At 42.8% G+C, this 26,526-nt stretch overlaps 1 protein-coding gene across 4 annotated transcripts in view; it reads right to left on the bottom strand.

Moving 5' to 3' along the window:
• Positions 1-26,526, bottom strand: part of CDCA2 (cell division cycle associated 2) — a 100,131-nt gene that overhangs the window by 41,429 nt on the left and 32,176 nt on the right. For 3 of the 4 annotated variants that reach the window (XM_073622230.1, XM_073622229.1, XM_073622232.1), the window contains exons 6-11: positions 26,263-26,347; positions 14,481-14,719; positions 12,382-12,433; positions 6,466-6,710; positions 4,917-4,989; positions 1,799-1,951 (exon numbers count right to left, since the gene is read on the bottom strand). In XM_073622230.1, coding sequence (XP_073478331.1) covers positions 1,799-1,951; positions 4,917-4,989; positions 6,466-6,710; positions 12,382-12,433; positions 14,481-14,719; positions 26,263-26,347 — 847 coding nt within the window. The remainder of the gene's footprint in view (positions 1-1,798; positions 1,952-4,916; positions 4,990-6,465; positions 6,711-12,381; positions 12,434-14,480; positions 14,720-26,262; positions 26,348-26,526) is intronic. The other variant, XM_073622233.1, reaches the window with a different exon arrangement.

Below are 26,526 nucleotides of genomic sequence, written 5' to 3'. Positions count from 1 at the left end.
CGGTGAGAATATTGTCATACTGACCTACCACTCCTTACTGACAAGATTTTATATTGTGCGATTCTGCATTTATAATAATAATAAAAACCTGACAAAAGAACCAAGATTTCCTGACTTTAGCCATTACGCTTTAAAGTGGTAGCAAAGTCTTTTTCAGCTTGTGCCTACAGGTAAGCCTAGAATAAGGCTTACCTATAGGTACAGTGAATATCTCCTAAACTTGCACCGTTTAGGAGATATTCACGCAGTATGCAGCTGGAGAAGTCACCGGCGCATGCACTCTGAAGGGACGACATACCCGTGCCATCCCTTCAGAGCTCCGTGCCACGGCCGCGACTCCCACGCAAGCTTTGTTCTAAGGTAAGGATTTCATAATGTGCTAGTATGCGATGTTTACTGGCACATTAATGCCATTGTCTTGCAGGGTTTTTTTTTTTTTTAACTACCCCTTTAAGGCCCAGTTACATATAAATGGGTTTACAAAGACTAATACCCATACAGAGTAGGGATGCACCGAAATTTCGGCCGCCGAAAAATATCGGCCGAAAATGGCCCTTTCGGGAAAAAGCCGAAAGAGAATTTTTGCCGATACCGAATGGGGCGGGGCTCCACCCCTGCCCTGCCTATGAGGGGGGCTTCCTATATCGTAGAAGAGAGGAGAGCCGCAGCCTGTTTGATTACAGCGCCGGGAACATCACAGCTTTCATTTTAATAGCTGTGTGTTCCCTGCTGCGTGCAGGCACATACAGCCCCTCCCCCTTGTCCGGGCACTTTGATAGACAGATCACCCGTTCAGTGGGACGGGTGATCTGTCTATCAAAGTGCCCGGACAAGGGGGAGGGGCTGTATGTGACGGCGCGCAGCAGGGAACACACAGCTATTGGAAAGAAAGCTGTGATGTTCCCGGCGCTGTAATCAAAAAGGCGGCGGCGGCTCTCCTCTCCCTTCACTGGCTGCAATGGGGACATAGGCTGCACTACTGGGGACACAGGCTGTAATGGGGACACTGGATGCAGTAATGGGGACACTGGATGGCTGCATCTGACAGGCACTGGTGAGGCTGCATTGATCTCTTGTATCATGTCCCCAGTCTCTGACCATCTCCTGTACCATGTCCCCAGTCTCTGACCATCTCCTGTACCATGTCCGCAGTCTCTGACCATCTCCTGTACCATGTCCGCAGTCTCTGACCATCTCCTGTACCATGTCCGCAGTCTCTGACCATCTCCTGTACCATGTCCGCAGTCTCTGACCATCTCCTGTACCATGTCCGCAGTCTCTGACCATCTCCTGTACCATGTCCGCAGTCTCTGACCATCTCCTGTACCATGTCCGCAGTCTCTGACCATCTCCTGTACCATGTCCGCAGTCTCTGACCATCTTCTGTACCATGTCCGCAGTCTCTGACCATCTCCTGTACCATGTCTGCAGTCTCTGACTATCTCTTGTACCATGTCCTCAGTCTCTGACCATCTCTGCAGTCTCTAATCATCACCTGTACCATCTCTGCAGTCTCTGACCCTCTCCTGTACCATGTCCCCAGTCTCTGACCATCTCCTGTATAAAAATATTTTTAAAAACAGTCACTTTCGGTATCGGTTTCCGGGATCAAGGAAGATTTATTTTCGGTATCGGTTTCGGCACCAAAAAACCCTTTCGATGCATCCCTAATACAGAGCCCTGAAGTAGTTATGCGTATATGGAATAATGGGGTCCTTTGTTGTAGTGAAATAAAGATCTAAATTTAACTAGTTTTAATCCCATAATCCTTTGCAAAATTGATCAGCATTCTCTTTACCATTAGCTATATCTGTATCGATTGCAGGGGCATCTGTAGTGGTATTCTCTGGAAAGTCAAAGGAAATGAGTAGAGTTTCATCTTCCTCTTTGTGGTTATTTTCCTGAGTCATATCTTCCAACTCATCAATAGGCCAAACCAGATCATGGTTACCTGAAAACAAGCAGAGTTTAATCCATCAAAGGAAAGGTTGCACTTTTTATTATTATAATACAGGATTTATATAGCACCAACAGTTTGCGCAGCGCTTCACAAAATGAAGGCAGACACTACAATTTGGTACAAGAGGACTCAGAGTGCCCTGCTCATTAGAGCATACAATCTAAGAGGGAGGGTCAATTGATACAAAAGGTAATAGCTGTGCGGGATGAGCTGATGGAGTAAGTAAACAGTTTATTAGTTAGAAGCAGGATAGGCTTCTTTAAAGAGAAGTGTTTTTAGGGATCATCTAAAGATGGATAGATTAGGGGAAAGTCGGACAGATTGGGGTAGGGAGTTCAAAAGGATGGGAGAAGCTCTGGAGAAATCCTGGAGGTAAGCATGTGAGGAGGTGACAAGGGAGCTAGAGAGCAGGAGGTCTTGGGAGGACCAAAGAGAGTTGCTTGGTTGGTATTTGTGTCTAGGTTAGTGATGTAGCTGGGGCAGAGTTGTGGATGGCTTTGTAAATTATTGTTAGTACTTAAAATTGTATTTGTTGGGTGAGTGGAAGCCAGTGGAGGGGTGGAGGACACTGAATGGTTGGTAAGGTGAATGAGTCTTGCGGCATTCATTATGGACTGAATGGGGGATAGAGTATGTAAAAGACAATCCAATGAGGAGGGAGTTGCAGTAGTTGAGGTGAGAGATAACAAGGGAGTGAATTAGAAGCTTGGTGGTGTCATTGGTTAAAAAGTACCATATTCTAGAGATGTTGCAGAGGTTAAGGTGGCATGATTTGGACAGGGATTGGATGTGGGCCTGAAAGGACAGTTCAGAGGGTTACTCCTAGCACCCTGGCATGTGGGGACGGACTGATAGTTGTGCCATCGATCTTGACAGAGAAGTTAAGGGAAGGGGCACGTGAGGGAGGAAATATTATGAGCTTGGTTTTAGATTCAGTTTGAGGAAGAGGTGTGACATCCAGGCTGATATGTCTGTTAGTAAATCAGTGATGCGTCTGGAGACTGATGGGTTGAGCTGAGGGGTGGAGAGATAGATTTGGGTGTGATCGGCATATGAATGGTAGCAGAAGCCATGGGAGGCTATCAGCTGACCCAGGGAGGACGTGTAGATCGAGAATAGTAGAGGTCCAAGGACAGAACCTTGGGGGACCCCAACGGTAAGAGGAATTGGAGAGGAGAAAGTGGAGTTGTAAGAGACACTGAAGGTGCAGTGAGATAGGCAAGATTCGAACCAAACGGTGGGGTGGGGTCTAGCGAGGCTTTTTTGGTATGGGAGTGAATAGTGCATGTTTTAGAGGGTTGGGGAAGATGCCAGTAGAGATAGAGATTGAATATATGAGTTAGAGTGAAGGATAGAGTCAGAGGATGACCGTAGTATTTGAGAAGGAAGGAAGGAGGTTAGGTGGGCGTTAGAAAAGTATAGTGACTTCCTCTATAGTAGCTGGGTTAAACAAGAGTATTGATTGTGCAGGCGGACAAAGAGTACTTGTGAGGGAGATATCTGTAGAGTGGAGATCTCAAAACGAATTGAATCAATCTTATTTTTGAAGTGATTAGCAATCCCCTGGGCAGGGAGTAAGTTAGTGGGTGGAGGTAATGGAGGACGAATTAGAGCGTTAAAAAGGTAGAAAAGAGTTGGATGGGGACTGCAGGATGTTAACGAGAGAGTGATAAGGTAGGTCTGTTTGGCAGTGTGGAGGCAAGAATGATATTTTTAGAGGGCAGATTTATATTGGCTGAAATTTTGCTGTGACTTAGTCTTACGCCACAGACGCTCAAGGGCACTTGTATTGAACCACCGCCTCCTCTCCTCCTTCCAGCCACTAGCTGGTGTGTTCAATGTGGACAGGTGTAACATTACTTCTTAGTTAACGATTATCCTCTGTTGCAGGTGTTAGGAACACAAGACCATACAAACATTGGTTTTGTCTCTGGGATCTCAGCACTGCATTATGTATGCATGGGTTCCGTCTAGGGCAACATCGGGTGAAGTTGCTGCTGAATAGAGGTTAAGTGTTTGGATTTTCTTTAGAAGTTAGATTACATGTTATGGTTTGGAGGTGACGGTTAAGGAACATGTTCAAGCGGACCTCCACCTCCACACTAAACAATTAAAAGTCAGCAGCTACAAATAGTGTAACTGCTGACTATTACTATTAGGGCACTTACCTGTTCAGGGATCCCTGCGGTGTCCTCACCCAAGCCAATTCTTAAAATTGTCTCTTGGGTGCTGGCTACATCTTAGGTAAGGGAATCCGCCTTGCGGGTTTCCCACCGCTCATGCGTGACTGACACTGCCCTTTTTCAATTGGCCGGCTGTGGTGAGAGCTGAAATGCGGGGGAACTCAGCGAGAAGGGGTGTGGGTACCTGTCAAAATCAGGTACCCTCTCCCCCCAACAAGGTGCCAAATGTGGCATCATGGGGGGGGGGGCACACAAGCAGGACTTCCTGTTTTGGGTGGAGCCCTGCTTTAAGGAACATAACATGACAGACATTTACTTTAGATTTGGGTAGCGTTTAATGTTACCTGGGGGTCCATTAGAGATTTCTCCACACTTCCTCTACCAGTGACAACAGGTTCACTAGAGAGGAAAAGAAGGTAATCTTCAACATGAGCACAGGCAGAAAAAGGATCCCGCTCCCTGTGGAATCCATTTCCTTGCGTCCATAAAGGGAAACAGAAGTTTTAAACCTTCAGAGATTATACTGCAGCCTACTGGAGAATTGAACACTGGCAAAAAAATAAATAAAAACACACACACCACACAGCTGAGCATTTTTTCAGCCCCCATTTTACAGTGGCAGGTCAAGAAACAAGCACCAGCGCTGTCATATGGAATGAGTCACATGCTCCTCTGGAAATGCTGGGTATTTTTTTTAATGTGTCAAATGTCATGGCGATTGGTCTATTGTAACACTTTTTAAGCAAAACCCTAAATAAAGAATTGTAGAATACCTGGTGATATAGTGGAGTCTTGAGTGGGAGGCTCAGTATCAAAACTAAGGGAGAGTGGTTTGAAGGTATCCTCCTAAAGCAGAAAAATGTAAAAATACTTAAAATGTCAGACACAGAAAATTTAGTACAATTAAAACAAAAAAACAAAAACAAAACACACACGTTTTAAAAAATGTCTTTATCCTTCACATTGTTCAGCTTTGCAGTAGGCATTAACTGCCAGATGGCAGCAACCAAGCAGGTAGGTTATGCCACCAGGGTAAAAACATCCTAGTGTTTAATCTTCTAGATGGCACATACTGTTGTCCTTAAAGCATAATTTGTATAAAAAAAAAAAAGGAGCAAGATTTGCTTCCCAATTGCCAAAATGGAGCTCTTTAAAAGCAGTAGTAAACTGCGGCCTTTACAACCAAAAAGATAAAAAACCGCTGTCACCGCTGACAGGGCTTCCATCTTCAACTCGGTCTTCCTTCCGGGTCTGTGAGCTCTGGCCATCTGACTAGCCGAGCCGCGATGTGCTGTCCCTTCAGGGCGCATGCGCCGGTGACATCACCAGCTGCATGCACCGTGCAAGTTTAGGAGATATTCGCAGTACCTATGGGTAAGCCTTATTCTCTTAAATAATAATTTTTATTGAAGTTTTATAACATCACAAATAAGAACAAGGTAAGTACAAGTTAAAAAAAACAAAAACAAACACGCGACTACTTCCACTTTAACAATTTGACAGACGACAATCCCAAAACACACCCGATCCCTCTTTTATATTCTGCAAACGGCCTAAATTTCCATTGCAAAAGCACGTGATAAAAATAATCAACTAAAAACAAAATTTATTGGATAATGCTTCACGCAAAAGTTGGCTAGTATCCTCAGGGATACACTAGATTTGAGAAAATCTAGAACCTTTGGATAAGAGATCTTTAATCCCTTATCAAAACTTGAGGCCAAGATAGGAGGTTGGGTGCCAAGCCAGAAGCAACAGCTTTACATAACTTACTTTTTCTCCCTTCTTCTACCCCTTTCCTTGAGCTTTTTTACCTGTGTTTTCTCCCCTTTTTCTACGGTCTACGTATGATGATTAATTACCATGTTAAGGATCATTGTCAATTTCTACGTGGTTTTGGTTAGTAACCACTGTTGTATATGCCATCCACCCAATGCCTTATAAGAGGAAAGTACAAAGGGGTGCATATATCCTTTATTTTGTATGAGCTGGACATTGACTGCACTCCTATATGGCTGTCTTGTTTTATGGTACATGTGCGGTCTTTCCTCTAACAATTATTACCCGATGCAGTGGGTATAGCTCAATTTTGGCTGTTGATCCTGAGTTTTTAAACTATAATAAAGCTGCAGTGCTGTAACCGAAAAGCGTTAGGAGAAAGGGTGTAGTCCCCTTTCTGGCGACCCTAACTTCTATTGAGGGGACATGCTGGATCGAAACATTCTAAGGTCCGAAAGTCTCCAGGTCACATTAGGGGAAAAAAAACAAAAAAAACAAAAACAAAAACCAAACAAGCTCAATTCCATTGTTGCCTGTGCTCACTTCATCTCGGCAGTCAAAGTCTGGCTGTAAGAATGGCTGACAAGGGCTTTGGTGGACGGCCTCTTGTGCAGTTAGCGTGGCAGTATCTGATGCTTGTTGGCGGTATGGTGTACTTCCTTTCCGTAATGGTGTGTTTGCGGGAAGTGACTTATCAAATAGCTCTGGGCTCAGCTCTTTTCCAAATGTCACACTTTTCTTTTTCTTCACAGAATCGTTAACAGTTTTTTTAAACAGTGTATTGTTCCCTAAAAGCAAAAAACAAACAAGCACATCAAATCTCTGTCAATGCCAGTCCTCATTTACAAAAGTACAGTCTAACAAATTATGTGTTCAATGTCTACAATCTCTCTAAAAGTGGAATTCTTGCCAATCTTTTTTAGTTGGGAAATAAGGTTTTTGTACTCGCCATAAAATCTTTCTTGGAGGTCATTGAGGGAACAGGAAATCATACACCGTCAGGTTATACTGCTGCCCACTGGAACATTATACGCAGGCCAACGTAAAACTCTAAGCCGGTGTTCTGTCAAATAGCGCAGATCGTCAGGGTCATTATCCGACAATCAGAAAAGTGCAGTAATCAACAGAACACCGGACACCGAGGATTACAGCGTGACCCAAAAAATGTATACTGGTAACCGGGGACAACACTGCATTCCTGCCCACCCAACCAATAGAACCTCTTCACCCAACCACCAATAGGAACACAGGTTCAGCTGCTCCCCTCGGCCGACGAGGGAGTGTGGTGAGCTGTGATTGGCTGCCTTTGTGGCACAGCTATGCCTGTTGGATTATATGTGCTTTGCCGATTGTCGGATAATGCCTCCAACGATCTGCCCATACACAGTGTTGACGTCACGCCAGCTAATCAACAGATCAGTTGGTGTGACGTTAAGTACGGTGAATGTACAGATCGGAGGCATTATCAGACGATCTGCACGATTCGATAGAACACCGGCACTAAATAACCCCCATCTACTCCCAACATGTCTTAGTTTTATAGCAAGCAATACTAAGAGAATGATTGTAAACTCTGAGTGGTGCCCCACAATCAGTGTTAATTTAGTCGACAAACATTTTCGTCGACTAAATGAATACTGGACAGGTAAATGTCCTTATTAAAAATCAGCAGCTACAGTGTTTGTAGCTGCTGACTTTAACAGAAAAAACAAAAAACGGCCGAAACACCCCTTTAAGATCATGAGCTTGAATACTGGTCTGAGTCACTAAGCAATAGTTAAAACGAAAAGCCGGTTCACACTTATGGGAACAATCAGGAATGGCAAAGTCTTTCTGAAGGAAGCAGTGTCTGCGATATAAGACTCTCACAGAACAAAGTACATCTTGGCAATGGAGGGAGATCTGATGAACTGGAATTGGCAGAGAAATGGAAGAACGATGTCCTGGCTGAGATGAAAGGTCGAGGTCGAGTTTACCTTAACCTCCCTGGCGGTATGATTATTTCAGATTTTTGCGTCTCAAAGCGGTACAATTATTTTGCATAGAAATTTGGCGTTTTATATTGTAGGTCTGTGATTCTTAGCAATAACACACTTAGATCTGTCCACCAAGAGTCTAGTAGATATCCCAGGTATGATGAAGTTTGAAACACAAAATCATAAATTATAATATAATAAATATAAATAATTAAAAAAAAAATATATATATAATAATGATAAAATAAATTTCCCCACAATTCACTATCGCTCAATTCTGCAAGTGTTCTAATTTATTATCGCTGTTTTCTAGCTGGTCTAAAGCCACTTTTGACGTAAAGGGACACTTTTTGGTTGCTATGGACAATCTAGAACTGTATATATAATATAAAACTGCATGCAGGGCATTGGACAAAGCACTGGGGACAAAAGGGATATCTGTTATGATTTTGACTTTTTATGAATTTGCCGCCAGGCTCCGCCCCGTGCGTCGCGGCGCTCGCAGGGAACGGAGCCTGGCACAGAGAGGCTTTGGGCAGAGGACGGAGCCCGCAGACAGTGCGGGGGGACATTGCAGGATCCTGGGGACAAGGTAAGTATACTGCACCAGGATCCCGAGATGTAATCCCGAGTGTGGCTCGGGGTTACCGCTAATGGTGCTGAAATTTAACCCCGAGCCACACACGGGAATACCGTCAGGGAGGCTACGTAGGAAGGAAGCTTTGGGCCTCAACACTACCTTGTTCAAGACCAGTAAGAGGTTCCTTACAGGATAAGGCTGCTAGCTCTGACATTCAACTTGCAGAGGTATGGCAAAAAGAAACTCTACCCAGTGGGTATGTGTGGAAATGGGAACATCCTTGATAGGTTCAAAGGGTGGGTTTTGGCGTGCACAAATGACCTAATCCAGATACTGCAGAGCCACAGGGGTAACTGGCAGAGAGATGTCCTGCACAGAAAGTCTTCTTCAAAGAATGATGAGTCAGCATCTCTGGAAGAAGATTGCAAAAGCAGACACCTGATACTTAAAAGCAGAACTATAGGCAAAATAAGGGCCATTTAAATTCTGCCCCTCCCCATGTCAAAACCAGCAATCTTGTGCGGCGATCTACGCAATGTCTTGCCCTCCTCTTTCTCCCCCACTCTGCTGCCTTCTGGGAGATACACAGGTCCCAGAAGACAGCAGGGACCATTCAGAAAGTGCAGCGCGACTCATGCATGTGCAGTAGGGAGCCAGGCTGTGAAGCCGCAAGGCTTCACTTTCGGTTTCCCTTAGTAAGGATGCGTACACCTGCACCCGGAGCCGATGGACGGGTCAGGTTCGGGTGCTGACTTTGCAGGCTCCCTGGACAGATAAGTGTCCTTATATTAAAAAAGTCAGCAGCTATAGTTTTTGTAGCCGCTGACATCTTAGCTGAAAAATAAAGAATCAATCTGGTATTTCTTCAAATATATGTATGTTACTTAAAGAGGAGGGCCCATTAAAAAAAAAAAAAAAAAAAAAATTTAAAAAAAGTCAGAAGCTACAAATACTGCAGCTGCTGTCTTTTAATTGGACACTTACCTGTCCCAGGGTCCAGTGATGCGGGGGATCGAAGCCCCGCTCGCCTCCCCCTCCATTCGGCGTCGTCGGCATTGCAACTGTGGGCGCCGGGCTGTGGCTTCACAGCCGGGCACCCACTGCGCATGCGCAAGCGGCGCCGCGCGCCGTGATTGGCCGCTCAGTCACCTGTAATGGGTCCCAGGGACCTGTAATGGGTCCCAGGTGATTGACAAGAGGGAAGGAGCAGAGCCCAGTCCTCCCTGTGCCGAGGGGGAAGTGATGTCACCAGCCCAGGCACTGAAAGAGGCAGACTACGAGGAACCCCCTAGCAACAGGCATTTAGAGGTGAGTTAAAAAAAAAATCCAAATTTTTTTTATTATTTTTTAGGAATTTTCATGTATTTTTTTTGGGTGGAACACTACTTTAAGCACTACATGTGTAAATAATGTGAGTATTGTGAACTAAGGAAGAAGAATCAAATAAAACCTATGAACAGCTGTAACCATTCGAAGAGTGATCTCACACCTACGATACTATAAAGTCAAATAATGGTGCGCCAAAACCAACCTGTGAAACATAAACCTGTGCAAGAAAAAAAATATTTGAATACCACACTGCTAATTATGGTCAATAACTAGTGCTGATTAATTACTTTATATAGTATATGACATATGGTAGAAAACCTCACTAACGCAATGAAAATTAAAACAAAAAAATATAAAAAGAAAAAAAAAAAAAAAAAAAAAATTCTGAAAAACACATTTTTATATATTAGGCGCCCATAAGGAGTCCACTTTTGAGGGAAAACGTGTTCTAATATGTGCCATGCAGCAAAATCTAGTGATATGTTCACCACCACCTTTAGGTGAATTGCCTGCTCACCTCAGGGGGGAGACCCCATGGGTCAAGTCATGCCTTAAGTATAAAGATCTTCCGAGATCAGAACAAAAACACACACTGTATCCAGGATCGTCTGCAGTCCTTGTAGCATACAATGGAATCTGCTCCTTAAAGATTACATTCCTCAGATGTAGTGACTGTATTTGCTTTCTTTTTTCAGGTTTTTTCACGCGGTGATCTTGTCAGTTCCCTTCCAATCCAACAGGCAGTTACTCATACCATTTCATATGACTGCATGATGCAGTTTGATTGTGATCACCACCTCACTAGATCCTGGTGATACCTGAGCAGCTGATGAGGAATGTAATCTTAAGACCCCTTTCACACTGAGGCGTTTTTCAGGGGCTACAGCGCTAAAAATAGCGCCTGAAAAAAGCGGCTCCATTCATTCCAGTGTGAAAGCCCTCGGGCTTTCACACTGGAGCGGTGTGCTGGCAGGGCGTCACAAAAAGTCCTGCCAGCAGCTTCTTTGGAGCGGTGAACTCAACGCTCCTCCACCGCTGTTCCCCATTGAAATCAATGGGGCTGCGCTGTGATACCGCAGGCAAAACGCCGCTCCGGCGGCATTTTGCTGGCAGATTTAACTCCTTTTCGGCCGCTAGCGGGGGGGGGGGGTTAAAACTGCCCTGCTAGCGGCCGAAAAGCGCCACTTTACCGCCGATGCCCCACATGGCTCGGTGTGAAAGCCATCTTAAGGAGCAGATTCTACTGTATGCTACGAAGACTGCAGGCGATCCTGGATACAGTGTGTTTTCTTATGATCTTGGAAGATCTTTATACTTAAGGCATGACTTGACCCATGGGGTCTCCCCTCTGAGGTGAGCAGGCAATTCACCTAAGGCTCCATTGCACACTGAAGCTCATAAATGGCTGTTTTTGGGAGTTTTTTTTTTTTTTTTTTTTTTAACAGCCTATAAACTCCCCTCTATGTTATCCTATGTGTCCATACACACATGGACGTTTTTCGACATTTATCAGCAGTTTATGGGCTGTTGCCTGAACGCCCTAAAATCGACATCAGGAGCCGTTTCTCTGACCACAAAAAACGCTTAAAAATGTTAAACACGCATAAACGCTGATAAACGTCGATAAACGATCAAAAGCGTGGCTTAGCAGCGTGTAAAGTTTTTGATCCATTGGAAAAAAAAACGCTAATGCGGAAAAAACGCTATTGCAAAAACAATTAAAAAAACGTTGAAAGACTCACTGCAAAGCTACTGGCATTTTTATATCATTATTTTAAATTCCAGTGTGCATGGAGCCTAAAGGTGGTGGTTCTTATGATCTTGGGAGATCTTTATACTTAAGGCTGAAAGTCGCACGTTGTTACCACTTTTTTTTTTTTGCAGTATTTTGGTACAGGTCAAAAGACCACCAATGTAAAAAGCAGAAAAACACCTGTAATCTGCCTATAAAGAAGCTCATGTACTTTGAGCTTCAGACGACAACACTCAGATGTGAACAGGGGCCATTTAAATGAATGGGATTTTGCTTGTTGGGCGTTTTGGAACTTTTGAGATGAGTGTTTTATGAGCTGAAAACACTCTGGTGTACACGGGCCCCTAAGGCATGACTTGACCCATGGGAGTCTCCCCCCTGAGGTGAGCAGGCAATTCACCTAGAGGTGGCGGTGGTGAACATATCACTGGATTTTTGCTGCATGGCACATATTAGAACTAGTTTTCCCCCAAGAAGTGGGCTCTTGCCTTATATATTAAAATTTGTTTGGGACTCGTTTCAAATTTTCTCTTTTTAGAATACTTTTTGTTGTTTAATTTTCATCACGTTAGTGAGGTTTTCTGCCACAAGTCACATACTGTATAAAAAAATTCATTCACCAGCATTAGTTATTGACGGTAGTTAGTGTGTTATTCAAATATTTTTTCTTGCACAGGTTTAGGTTTCACAGGTTGAATTAGCACACCATTATTAGACTTTGTAGAATCTGGTATTTCTAGTACAGGAAAAAAAACGTAGAGATAGCTTAACCTTAATGTAATGATAAATATTCATATTCAGGAGATAAAGCAGTTGCTCACCATTCTCCGATAGCTCTGGCACAGCAAAGCTCACTCTCTGATCTATTTCATCCTGTAGAGGAACAGAAGCAGATAATTTAGATGTCTACCATTTCCTAATACAAACCTCAAAGTGCATATAAACCTAACAATAATCTTCGATGTGATGGCTGTATTCGATTTTTTTCAGGCTTATTTTCCCTTGCTTTTGACCTGGTGAATCTTGCAGAAACACTATTCCTGTCCTAAGGTGACAAAGCTCAAACTGTACTATATCTATGATGTAGCAGTGTTGTCAGCTTAGGATAGGAAGTGTGTTAGGACAGCAGAATACTTCCTCCTCCACATCTTCAAAACATGAGAGGTGATGTTCTGTAGTTCACAGTAAAACTGGGCATGACTAATAGCCCTGTTTGAGAGAACACTGCAGCACCGAATTTCTAGATCAACAGGAACAGATATAAATGTATTCAATGTAATGTCAAACGGATTCAAGGAGAACAAGAAAAGTTCATTATAAGGGTTTACATACGCTTTATATATTACTTTTACAGTGCATAACAAAATACTCAGAACAGCCCTCATTTAAAGATGACATCTGCACATTTTGCTACCTTGTGGGGATGGGGAACACAATAGAGGTAAGAGCAGCCATTGGATGGAGCCTGTGATGCAGCAACCCAGTTAGTTTGCCTAGTTCATTTAGTTAAGGTTAATTACTACTCCTTTGCTTTACTTTTGCCCTTTGGGCTTGACTGCTGCTTGTACCATTTAAAAATGACACTGCATGTACAATATGCTTAGCTTTTTATGGGAATTTTGATCTGACTTTGGTTGTCATTTTCCTTCATCAGCCTCTAAAACTAAGCCTGAAGTGATGAGGAGATCGACGTTCTTTATGGTAGGTAAAGATATCACTCAGAAAGACTTGGTTGACAGCTCAATGCAAATGAATAGTTCTAGCAGTGCCCAAGGTGCAGCCAACACAAACACCACCCAACAGTAATGATAATTAAAGTAGAGACCTGCATGGGTCTTATTGTGAACACTGTATATAAAGTGGAACTTAGGAAAAAATAAAAAATAAAAAAAAGGGGCGAACAGGCAGGAATTTTAATGCAGCAGAGACATCCTTTGTCTCTTCTGCATTAAAAGATACTCACCTGCCCGCCCTTATACAGTAAGCCACGCACGAACAGCTCACTGTAAAAGTCAGCAATGCTGAATCTGACTGAACTCCCATGCATGCACGGAGTGACGTCATCCCTAGCCGCCATAAGAGGTCAACAGCCGGGTGGGGAGCTCTGAGACACTGTACCGCTGGAGCCACAGTAAGTATAGTTCCACTTTAATCTTAATCCACAGTAGACACCTGTAACCCAGTTCAATTAAAAAAAAAAAAATCCAATACTGGAAGCAGACTTATGTTACTTACACACTACACAGCCAAATGTCTGTGGACACCTACCCATCACACACCTATACAAGTTTGTTGGAAATCCCATTTTAAAATTATGTATCCAATGTTAGGCTACAATGGACTCCACTATTCAGGGAAGGCTTCCAACAAGATATTAGAGTGCATTTGTTCTAAGTTTTTAGCCAATTACATTTTGTGAGGTCAGGTACTTATGTTGGACGAAGATGGAGGTGGTCTGCTAAGACCTTGCTCACAATCAGCGTTCCAATTCATCACAAAGGGTTTAGGTCAGGGCTCTGTGCAGGCTGCTTGAGTTTCTCCACACCAAAAATGTCTTTTTAGTGCCGTGTTTGTGCAAAGGAGAACAGTCATGTGTGAACAAAAAAAGGGCCTTCTCCACACAGTCACTACAAGGTTGGAATACACACAATTGTCTAAAGTGCCTTTAAATGCTATAAGTATTAGCATTACTCTTTGCAAAACACCCAAACTCAACTTTTGGAAGGATGTCCACAAACTTTGGGCCTTATGGCAAAGCATGACTGGATAGGAGCCCACATTTTTTTTGGCCATTAAATATAATAAATTTGGTTAAGGTTTTTAAAACTATTTGACCAGAAACAGCTGGAAAAACGAATTATCAGAATATGGGTGCAAGTGACTCGACTTGTAGTTGTAGTAGTTTTACGTGGACACTCACCCTTGAGCTGCTAAATTCCTTCCTGGAAGTTTTCTTCAATACAGGTCGTAGGACAGAGCTGGAGGATGTGTGACTGTCAAAACTGTAAGTCGGATTATGGCACAAAGTTGTTCTCGATTCCGGAGGACTCAAGAGATCTGCAAACATGACCTTCCTCTTCTGGCCTCTTGTAGAACTTGGCACTGGCGGAATCTCTTCATTCTGTACGTTTACTTTGCCACAGAGAGAAAAACCAGAACCTAAAATCACATGAAGGGTAAATTACAGTCTGAGATCATGTCCTATCAAGTAAACTTTGAAACCCTGCACTCGTTAAAGCGGTTCTCCAGCCCCCCCCCCCCCCCCCCCCCCCCAAATAAATGCCAAATGTTAAAGGGGGGGTGCAAATAAGCAGAACTTCCCATTTTGGTTGAAGTTCCGCTTTAAGCCCCAGTTTAATGCAGATGGACTATAGTCACTCTCTCGATTTTTTCTTTATTACACAGCAGTATTGTGACTGTACAGTACGCATGAATCTCCATACTATAGAAGGTGAGTGATGCAATTTCCAGAAATTTTGACCTTACAGGTTTGCATTCTGCTCATTTGAACCACCTGATGAAAGGCAAGGTGCCTCAAACATGCAGCATCTTACAAAAGACAGTCCGCAGACAGAATAGAAGGCATCTTTAACTTCTTTATTGAGCAATGAGACTGCCTTAGTCGCCAACAGAGATGTTCTTATTGGGTAAATACTGACATGTAGTCAGGAACCAGAAGTAATAATTATTTTTGACTAAGAAAGGTAATATTAAATGGAGCTCAGCTTCTAAATGTTTAACCCTTTGTTAGGTAAGGTGGTGTTCAAATCCAGTCTACAATGGATGAGATCTGCTAACACAATACAGACAGGTTTTTTTTTTTAAGTGGATGTAAACCCTCACATATACCCAGAGAAGTAAACAGCCTCAGATGATACACAGAGATGAAACATATCTCCCTACATAAGTTTTACATGTATATCTGCTGTCTTCAGCTTTATATATTCTTTAGAATTCTTACATTGTGTTAGAATTTTTACTTCCTTATTCAGCAGGAGTGGATTCTTGGCATACACTGTGTGACACCTGATTGGAGAAAAGTCACACACCCCCCTCCACAAAGGCAGAGGAAGGAAGGAAGGAATGTGCATAGCTGCGCTGTGAATAGATCAGCTCTCTGCTAATTTATAGCACCCACCTCAACACAAATTTCAGGCTGGTTTTATCTCGATTGTTGGAGAACTTGTCATGCTGATAACAGAGGAACGAAACAGCAGAAAGACACAAGACTTGGGGCTTTGGCAAGAGATAAGAAAACACTACAGACATATGTGCTTCGGTCAAATTTCATGAAATCGGCATTAAATCCACTTTATTGGCAAAAAACACTGCTCCCCAGTCTCCCGTCAAAGTACTATTAGAATTAGTACTACTACTTGAGCCATTAGGATTTTACAATGCTGGGATTGCAAAAAGCAAGCATGAAAAAGTTGAAATGCAATTAAAAAAAAAATGTAATATGCTATGTCAATGAGGACATGTACGAACATCAAAGTAGGCATCTTCTTAACTTGACTGGGAAATACACGTGCAGTCTCTATGGTCAGCAAATAACTGGCCGATTTGGGTTAAAGTCATTCATGACTGCAGTAAAAACCTCAGCCAAAGGGCTGGGGAAGCCTGTCACACCCGTTGGAGCTAAGGAAGACTCTGGGAACAGGATAGAAGCAGAAGGCAACAGGATTCCAGGCTGCAAACGTCAGCTACATCAGTAGGCTGACAGTAAAAGGGAGTCATCCTGGGTTAACTTATACCCTCCTGTAGGCAGCAGTATAACCTGAAGGTGAAAAGATTTCTTGTGTCCCTCAATGGACAAGGACCCCCCCCCCCCCCACACACACACACACACAATGGATGAGCTATAACAAATATAAAATGTATTCATGCAGAATTGTACATTTGCTGGGAGGCCCACAGGTGCTTTAGAAAGGTTACTGACAGAGGGATTTGCTTATTATACACATAGTGTGTTTCTTGCTTAGAGGAGCACAATGATTGTCGTGTTGTACTGTTCCCTATTTCAGTCTTTTGCTAGTAGACCTCCACTGAAAACAATATAATCTCCAAGTAGCTTACACTCCAGCTCATTATCTTGCAGCATGGTGCTGTTCCCACTGTCTGAAAGAAAACCACTAGAGGTAGTGGCAATAAATCAGTATATAAATCATCATAAAAATAGGGCACAACAAGTGAACAGAAGGAAAAAAAAAAAATAAGAAAAAACCAAACACCTATTTCTCTAACCCGCATAGGTTAGAAATGTAAAATTATAGACAACGTTGGCACATATAAGCCACGATTGAATCCTGCATTATTTACTAAGAGTCCATTCTGCTGGCGGTGGTCCATTTTTTTATACAGTAAACTTCCTTCCCTGCATGACACTGTCTGTAAAACAGACATCCCCGCTACTCAGTTTTTACCTGTGCCTCTGCTCCCAGCATGCAGCCAGTGTGGCAGGTGCTCGAACAGCAGGTTAGCTGCTATGAAAGTTACAGCCTGTTGCAGATTAAAGATTATTATAAAAAGCTTATTATCAGTTTAGAATAAATGTCTGACTGGGCTTGTGAAGAGGGAGATCTTTGGGCACAATAGCAAAAGTATATATAACACTTGAAACTGTTAGCAGAATAAATTACATTCATATATTGGAGATACTAGACAGTAAGATCTCCCTGGCTCAGTCCTGGATCTGTTCCTATCCAGCTGCTAGTTTTGAGTGTTCCCCTCCACCTTTTTTTCTATATTCCAGCACATTCTGTTGTAGTGTCCAGAATATAAAAAAAAAAAAAAATAATGAATGGGCATTGCAGAAATCCTCATTATGGCCACAGTGAGTGTGTGCAGACCCAAAAAGTCAAGCACACATCTCACAAACACAGTCCCCAAAAAATAACTGGTACATCTGTAATGGCTGGACTGACCCTTCAACAGGAATGTCAAGTTTTAGGCAGGCCATACATTACACAATTTTCCTTTAGGATTATATCAAAACCATATAATATGAGGACAAACCTAAAAATTTGTATGCAGTCAGGCAGGCCCTTGCACTAAATCATTGAATGCAAATCCAAAAAGGAAATTAAAGCCAAGTTCCAGCGTGAAAGAAGAAAGAAGAAATACTGTAGCTGCTGACTTTTAATATAAAAAGGGACACTTACCTGGCCAGGGAGCCCACGATGTCAGCACCCGAAGCCGACCCGTCCATCAGCTTCAAGTGCAGGCACCGGCATCCTTACTAAGGAAAACAGGAAGTGAAGTCTTGCAGCTTCAGTCTTTCCTACTACGCATGTGTGAGTCGCACAGCATTTTCTGAATGGTCCCGCTGTCTTCTGGGACCTGTATGTCTCCCAGAAGACAGCGGGGGAGGGAAGAGGGGCCATAAGCTTCGTAGACCACCACACGATGCGGCGATCTTACACAGAAGTGGGAATTGATACCGTGTTTTGGAAGTCCCTGCACCTGGCGGTAAGCCGGGTTTACCAAGATGGCGCCGACCTGATCGCGTGCACCATGGCAGAGGAAGAGAGCTCTTCAGAGACCAGTGGATCAGTCTCTTCAGTGTGTATCTCTATATGCCGCCCTGCTTCAGAAAAGCTTTCTCCGACAGCCCAAACACTTAGTCCTGCCAAGTTCAAAAAAGTCAAGCAGGGAGAGCTGACATGTAAGGCAGTGATGCAGAGCAACCTAGTCAAACTTCCCTGGAGCAATTCCCTTCATCTACCCAGCCAGTGTCAGTAACAAACTTGAAAGATATGCCGATTTCACTGAGACACTCTTCATGTGGATATGATGATGTTCAACCCTATTAATGCTTCTGTTCAGGATCTGCCGCAGAGAATGTCTCATGTGGAGCACAAGATGGATAATGCTTTCACTGCTCATTTGCTAATAATGCTTTCACTTGCTAATAATCTTGTGGATGTCTATAAAAAGAACAAAATTATATACAGAGAATAGCGGCGAAGCTAGCAGCCATGGAAGACCGATCCCGCAGAAATAATAATAAATTTAGCGGTTCAGTTTCCACGAAAAAGCTTTCTGCGCCAATTACTACACCCGCTTGTACCTGAGGCTAGTGATCTTGAATTGGTGGTAGAAAGGGCACATAAATTGCCCAAGCCAGCCTTCCTACCTGATACGGTGCCAAGAGATGTTTTGACTATAATCCACTATTCCTATATCAAAGAGAATGCCATGCATGCAATGAGGAAGAACCCACAATTAAGTGGACAAATTGCAGACCTCAATATACAGATTTATCCCAAGCTACCATCCAGCACAGGAAAAAGCTTCTCACCATCACCAAAGCTTTAAGAAACCAAAATCTAATCTAATCTATCGCTGGGGGACCCCCATCAAGAACTCACTTAGACGTATCAAGCCAAAAACATTTAACATATTTTCACTGGAAGATGGCATTCGATACCTTAAAAGGAAATGTAAAGGTTTGTTTTAAAAAAAACAAAATAACACAAAACAAAAAAGCCGCCAATGGCTGCGCTGCTATCAAGCCATCCAATCAGAAGCCGAGACCGTGGCTGGTGTGCTCGTCCCAGTCGCTGGAAAGACCGGGTTCAGGTAAGTAAAATGGAGGCTCTGGGGGGCTGCTGCATCACAGGTGGTTTTTCACCTTAATGCATAGAATGCATTAAGGTGAAAAACCTTGAGGGTTTGAGGGTTTCTACTGTTTGTAGAATTGAAGTTAGCCTTTTTTTAGAATGGATATGCGTTGCCCACCTCTGACTTATTCAACAACTGGATTAGTATCCCATGTTATCACACCCACTATTCCTTATGCTGCTCTTTCAATGGGGACTACTCTTTTTCATAATAGAGATTCTGCAAGATCGGCTATCTCCTGCATTAGTTTTAATATGACCATTAAGTTTGTGTCTCTTAATGTCAAAGTCCTGAACAGCCCTTTCGAAACGTAAACTTATGTGGTCGGAAGCTCAACAACTAAAAGGAGATGTCCTTTGCATACAGGAAATGCACTTTTCCCCAGCTAAACCCCAAAAAGTTCACATAAGCTGTACCCACATATATTTTTTGCCAATGCGGAAACCAAGTGCAATCATGCTCTCCCAGCAATTAAAGCGGGGGTTCACCCACACCGCCAAAAAAAAAAAAAAAAAAAAAAAAAAAAAAAATTTAAAAGCCAGCAGCTACAAATACTGCAGCTGCTGACTTTTAATACATGCCCACTCACCTGTCCCAGGGTCCAGCGATGTCGGCAGGGGACGCCGAGAACCCGCTCGGTTCTCGGCAGCTGCCGCCGCCATCCTGGGTGAGGGAATCAGGAAGTGAAGCGTTGCGGCTTCACTTCCCGGTTCCCTACTGCGCATGCGCGAGTCGCGCTGCGCGTCCCTAGTGGTCCCCGCTCTCTCCTGGGAGCTGTGTGTTCCCAGCAGACAGCGCGGTCGGGACGGGAAGAGGCATAGACTCCCATGGGAGTCTATGCCGGAAGTGGGTGCAAATACCTGTCTTAGACAGGTATCTGCACCCCCCTCCCCCCTGAAAGGTGCCAAATGTGACACCGGAGGGGGGGAGGGTTCCGAAAAGTGGAAGTTCCATTTTTGTGTGGAACTCCGCTTTAAGAACGCAATTGCCTTTACTTTTCATGAAGTAATTACTGATTCTAGTGGCCGGTACATTATTTTGTTTTGTTCTATGAATAATGTAGTATATACTATTGTCTTCGTGTATGCCTCCAATCAAGGACCAGTGTCCATTTTAAGAAACCTTTTAAAAAAAAAGTAAAATCCTTATGTAAGGGAAACCTCTTACTCTGGGATTTTAACTCGGTGATATATGCCAACATAGAAAGTTCCTCCTCTGTAACTAGACATAAACCTACTCTGAAATCTACCCTACATTGTTAAGCTTTGTATGGTGCCTGGAGGGGTCTCAGGGCAAACAGAACTCTACGTCTTTCTAGAATAGATCTAATACTTGCTAATCCATCGTCCCTTTATAAAAGGTTGTCAATACGACCATTGGCACCATTACATGGTCGGACCATGCTCCGATAACAGTAGAACTAACAGAACAGTATAATGAAGAACCCACAATATTGTGGCACAATAATACCCGTATTGTCACCCATGCTACTCACCGAAGGAAAATTCGACTTTTTGGAAGTAGACATTCCAAGGTATTTAGCAAGAGGCATGGTGAGTTTTTTGACGTTGTAATTTTTTCCCCACAATTCTTTGAAATCAAGATTTTTTATTTTTATTTTTTCACAAAATTGTCATATAAGCAGGTTATTTCTCACGCACAGCATATGCATACCACAAATTACACCCCAAAACACATTCTGCTACTCCTCCTGAGTATGGCGATACTACATGTTTAAGACTTACACAGCGTGGCCACATACAGAGGCCCAACATTGAGGGAGCACCTTAAGGCGTTCTAGGAGCATAAACTACACATATAATTTCTTGACTACCTCTTGCGCTTTAAGGCCCTGGAGCACAAGGACAATGGAAACGCCCAAAAAATGACCCCATTTTGGAAAGAAAACACCCCAACGTATAATCTATGAGGCATAATGTGTCTTTTGAACATGTCATTTTTTTCTACAAGTTTTTGGAATATGTGGAAAGAAAATGAACACTTTTTTTTTTTTAAACAAACGTCCATTTATACAATATTTCTAACACATAGCATGTACATACCAAAAATTACACCCCAAACTAGATTCTTCTACTCCTCCAGAGTAGGACGATACCACATGTGGGAGACTTTTCCACAGCCTGGCCAGATACAGAGGCCCAACATGCAGGGAGCACAGTCAGGTGTTTTTGTGAGGCACTGTAGTGGCATGGATGAGCATGAACGAAGATGGAGGAGCCATGGATGGGGATAGCGGAGCATGGTTGAGCCATAAATGTGGATGGCCGAGTATGGATGGGATGACTGAGCATGGCTGGGTTATGGCTGAGTATGGTTGGGTACGGATGGATGAGTATTGCTGAATATGGATAACTAAGCATGGATGGATGAGTATGGATGGGGGTGGATGGGATGGCTGGATGAGTATGTCAGAGGGATGGCTTAGCATGGATGGCGGGATGAGTATGACAGAGGGATGGCTGAGCATGGATGGATGGCTCGATGAGTATGACAGAGGGATGGCTGAGCATGGATGGATGGCTGGATAAGGCTGTAATGGGCACAGATCAGCGCTGTGGGCACTACAGACCCAGTCCACAGCGATGCTGCACCCGATCTCTCCCCTCTCCGCTCACACTGTACCAATTGGTACAGAGGGGAGAGGAACCGGACAGGACGTCGGTTTGTTTACAAGTGATCGCTCCGTCATTTGGTGAAGCGATCACGTTATGGTAAACACCCGCTGTCAGCGGCTGTTTACCGTGATCCGCCAGGTCCGGAGGACCCAGCGGTCACAGATACTCCCAACATCAATTTACGCCCTCCCAGAGTTATCGAGCCGTGCTGTAGCCGTCATTCAGCAATGGCGCGGTTAAGTGGTTAATGGCTGTGTGTTATTTTGAGGGGACAGCAAGTTTACACTGTTATACAAGCTGTACACTCACTACTTTACATTGTAGCAAAGTGTCATTTCTTTAGTGTCTTCACATGAAAAAATATAATAACATTTACAAAAATGTGAAGGGTGTACTCACTTTTGTGAGATACTGTATATCATCCTAAGGAAATAGCAAACACCTTTAAGGAGTATTATGGTGCCCTTTATAATTTACATTCTGACCCAGCGCCCTTCAAAAAGGCATATCAAAATTTTTGGACTCAGTTAAACTTCCCGCTTTTACTCTTCCAGTATTAGAACACCTTAATTTCCCCTTCACCGCTGAAGAGATCCATAAAGTTTAAGGCCTTAGTGCTAAATAACCTGGCCCTGATGGGCTGTCAGCAGAACACTACCGAACTTATCCTAGTTCCACACTTGCAAGGGGTTTTTAATACAATGGCATCCTCTGGTTCCATTACCTGCAGAAGTGCTCAAGGCCTTGTCACTTTGCCCAAACCAGGAAAGAACCCACCATTCCACAAAATTTTAGGCCAATATCTTTACTAAACGCAGACCTCAAGATTTATGTGAAGGTAATCGCCAATCGGATTGCGGAAGTGACACCATCCTTAATTGCTCCTGATCAAGTTGGGTTCATGAAGGGAAGAAAGGCACCTGATGGTACCTGTAGAACACTTAATATAATCCGCCTAGCCGAGAGTAAAAAAAAAAATCCCTACAACCTTTCTCGCCTTGGACGCAGAAAAGGCTTTTGATAGGATGCATTGGGGATATCTGCAGGCCACTTTAACCAAATTTGGATTTAGAGGTTTCACTCTCAACTATTTTAGCATTATATACGAACCCATCTGCACAGGCGTTTACCTCTTCAGTATTATGATGCCTTTGCTATCACAAAACGGCACCAGACAGGGATATCCCTCGTCTCCTTTGATCTTTTCTCTGGTGATGGAACCATTTGCGGAATCCATTGGATTGCCTACAATGGATGTGGAATAACCACAAAATCTGACTTTTTGCCAAAGATGTAATATTGACCCTTTCAGATACGAAGTCATCCCTACTTGGAGTAAACGCAGCAATAGGAGGTCTTTGGAGCAATATTTTACTATAAAAAAAAAAAAAAAAAAAAAAAAAAAAAGTAATGTATCCAAATGTCAAGTCCTTACTTCAAATATTAATAATAGAATTTACACTAAATTAACATCAATATTTCCTTGTAATTGGGAGTCTGACAATCCAATATTTGGGTATCCAACTAACTGCTAAATCTACCCGTCTATATGAGGGGAAAAAAAAAATAGGCTACTGTGTTCTGTTCAAACCGAACTGACAATTAAGCAAGTATGAAACTTCTTGGCTGGGGCAGATCGCCACCTTCAAAATGGTTGTCCTACCAAAAATTCTTTATATATTTAGAACAGTACCAATACCCTTACCAGCTTACTTATTTACCCAGCTTAATGCCTCTCTCCGGTCTTATATTTTTTATACTCTTGTATTCTATATTCTCAGCCCTCTCAAATTCCACTCGCTTGTTCGCATTTTGCGAGTGGATTTTGAGGGCTGGCGAGTGTGAGCTGCCTGGGAGCGGGGTGTGTGGGGGGGGGGGGGGGCGAGCACCGCCGGCATGGTATGGGAGCCATTCTCCCAGCAATCGTAGGGGAAGAGAGAGGAGAGCCGCCGCCTGGTTGATTAGAGCGCGGGGGAACATAACAGCTTTCATTTCAATAGCTGTGTTCCCCGCTGCACGCTGTTATATACAGCCCCTCCTCCTTGTCCAGGGAACTTTGATAGATCACCTTTTGAGTTCTTAATTCCAACCCTTTTCGGATAGAAAAGTGGGTATTCTACTCTAGCACAAGTCCCGGTTGATGTTCGATGCAGGTTTCAATTATTTCGGATAAAACACTTTATTCACACATTGACCTCCAATACCATTTCACTAGACAAACAAGTCTGGGGCATCTATCACAAAGAATCTACTCAGAAGGGAGGGGGGGGGTTATCTCCCACCTCCCTCCCACACTCACCTTCTATAACACGATGGGAGGGGGATTTAGGTCAATCATATTCAGAGCAGGATTGGAGTCAGGCACTTAAATACAGCCTTGGTGCTTTGCATTGTGTATCTCATTGGGAGAAAAGATTTAAAATTCTCTACGTCTGTCTAAAATGTACAAGGCGTAATTGCGGTCAAGCTGGTAACCCATTACACATTTTATGGCATTGTAAGTCAATAACCTGTTTTGGCAGTCTGTTTTTAAACTGAACTCATCCATCACAGGGATCGTAACTCATCCTTCTCCAGAATTAGCTCTATTAGGACTTTCCATAGATAACTTCCCTAAATGTTGTAGGACAGTGGTTCTACACATATTAATAGCGACCAACTGACCATAATGTACCAATGGAAAAAAAGATGTAGCACCCACACTTGAAGAGGTCATCTCCAGAGTGCACTTCTAGTGCGTCTATGAATACTCTTTTGCTATTGCTCAAAGGAATAGGGATAGGTTTCTCCATATATGGGGAGTGTGGCTAAACACCTATAAATTACCTACTATCTCTTGAAAATATTAAACTATATTTGATAGAATAGAGACAGAACTGGTCTTATTCATGACAAGCGAGGATATGTTTTAACATTCGGTTAATATTTGTTCATTTTTATATTTCTTCCAATTTGTTCATGGTTTAGCTCCAAGATTCTGAGACGGACTGGCAAACCTTATTCTAGAACTGGCATGTGACATTGCAAACTTTTGCAATATTACTTTTGTCGCAACTATATTTAGCGTCTGTATCGTATTACCACTTAACCATAACATATATTCATATTTTGTCAGCATTTGTGTCTCATCTTCTAATGTACTATGACTTGTATGCTTAACCACTTAAGGACCAGCCTCGTTTTGGTTTTTAGGTGTTTAAAACAGTTTTTTTTGCTAGAAAATTACTTAGAACCCCTAAATATATATATATATATATATATATATATATATATATATATATATATATATATATATATATATATATATATAACACCCTAGAGAATAAAATAGCGGTCGTTGCAATACTTTTGTTCACACCGTATTTGCGCAGCGGTCTTATAAGCGCACTTTTTTTGGAAAAAAATCACTTTTTGAATAAAAAAAAAAACAAGACAACACTAAAGTTTGCCCAATTTTTTTTTATATTGTGAAATATAATGTTACACCAAGTAAATTGATACCCAACATGTCACGCTTCAAAATTGCGCCCGCTCGTGGAATGGCATCAAACTTTTACCCTCAAAAATCTCCATAGGCACCGTTTAAAAAAATTCTACAGGTTGCACGTTTTGCGTTACAGAGGAGGTCTAGGGCTAGAATTATTGCTCTCGCTCTACCAGTCATGGCGATACCTCACATGTGGTTTGACCACCGTTTTCATATGCAGGAGCTACTCGCTTATTTTTATTATTTAGTTTACATTATTTTATTTATTTTTACACTGTTTAAAAAAAAAAAAAAAAAAAATTGTGTCACTTTTATTCCTAGTACAAGGAATGTAAACATCCCTTGTAATAGAAAAAAGCATGACAGGACCTCTTAAATATGAGATCTGGGGTCAAAAAGACCTCAGATCTCATATTTACACTAAAATGCAATTAAAAAAAAAAAAAAAAAAAAAAAAGTGTAATTTAAAAAAATGACATTGAAAAAAATATGCCTTTAAGAGGCTTGGGCGGAAGTGACGTTTTGATGTCGCTTCCGCCCAGCAGTGTCATGGAGACGAGCAGGCGCCATCTTAGCCTCTCTCGTCTCCAGGCACAGGAGGGAAACGGACGCGATCGCCTCCGCCGATACCGACGGCTCCGGTAAGCGGCGGAGAGCACCAGATCGTGGCGGGAGGGGACCCTCTCCCTCCACCAATAAAAGTGATCTTGCGGCGAATCCGCCGCAGAAACCACTTTTATCAGAAAGCGGACCGCCGCACGAATACGGGGATACCGGGGTTATGGCAGCTAGCTGCTGCCATAACAACGATATCCCCCTTCAAAGTTTGGACGTACATCGACGCGCGGCAGTCCGGAAGTGGTTAAAAGTCAATTGAAAAAATCTCAAAGTTTAAAAAAATGTTAGGTTTAAGCTCCTAAGAAACTCTACTGTTTACAGAAAGCAAGACTTCATACCGGAGTTAGACACAGCGGTGAACAATCTGGAAGCTGTAGAGCCAGACTCTGAGATCTTCTCCAGTAAATGTACTTGCTCAGTTTCCTACAAAAAAAAAACAAAAAATGGAAAATCATGAATATACAGACCCTGAAAAGCCTAACTTACTGAACCATTTTCAGTAAAAGAGAGAAACCATGCTGCACATCTGCACTTATAATATAACATTTGCAATTTCGTTTTTCAAAAGCTAGTTAGAAAATAAAAATACAAAACTATTCAAC

The sequence above is a fragment of the Aquarana catesbeiana genome, linkage group LG03, assembly GCF_042186555.1.
Source record: "Aquarana catesbeiana isolate 2022-GZ linkage group LG03, ASM4218655v1, whole genome shotgun sequence".
NCBI classification, from domain to species: Eukaryota; Metazoa; Chordata; class Amphibia; order Anura; family Ranidae; genus Aquarana; species Aquarana catesbeiana.
This window is presented reverse-complemented; position numbering and strand designations above follow the sequence as displayed.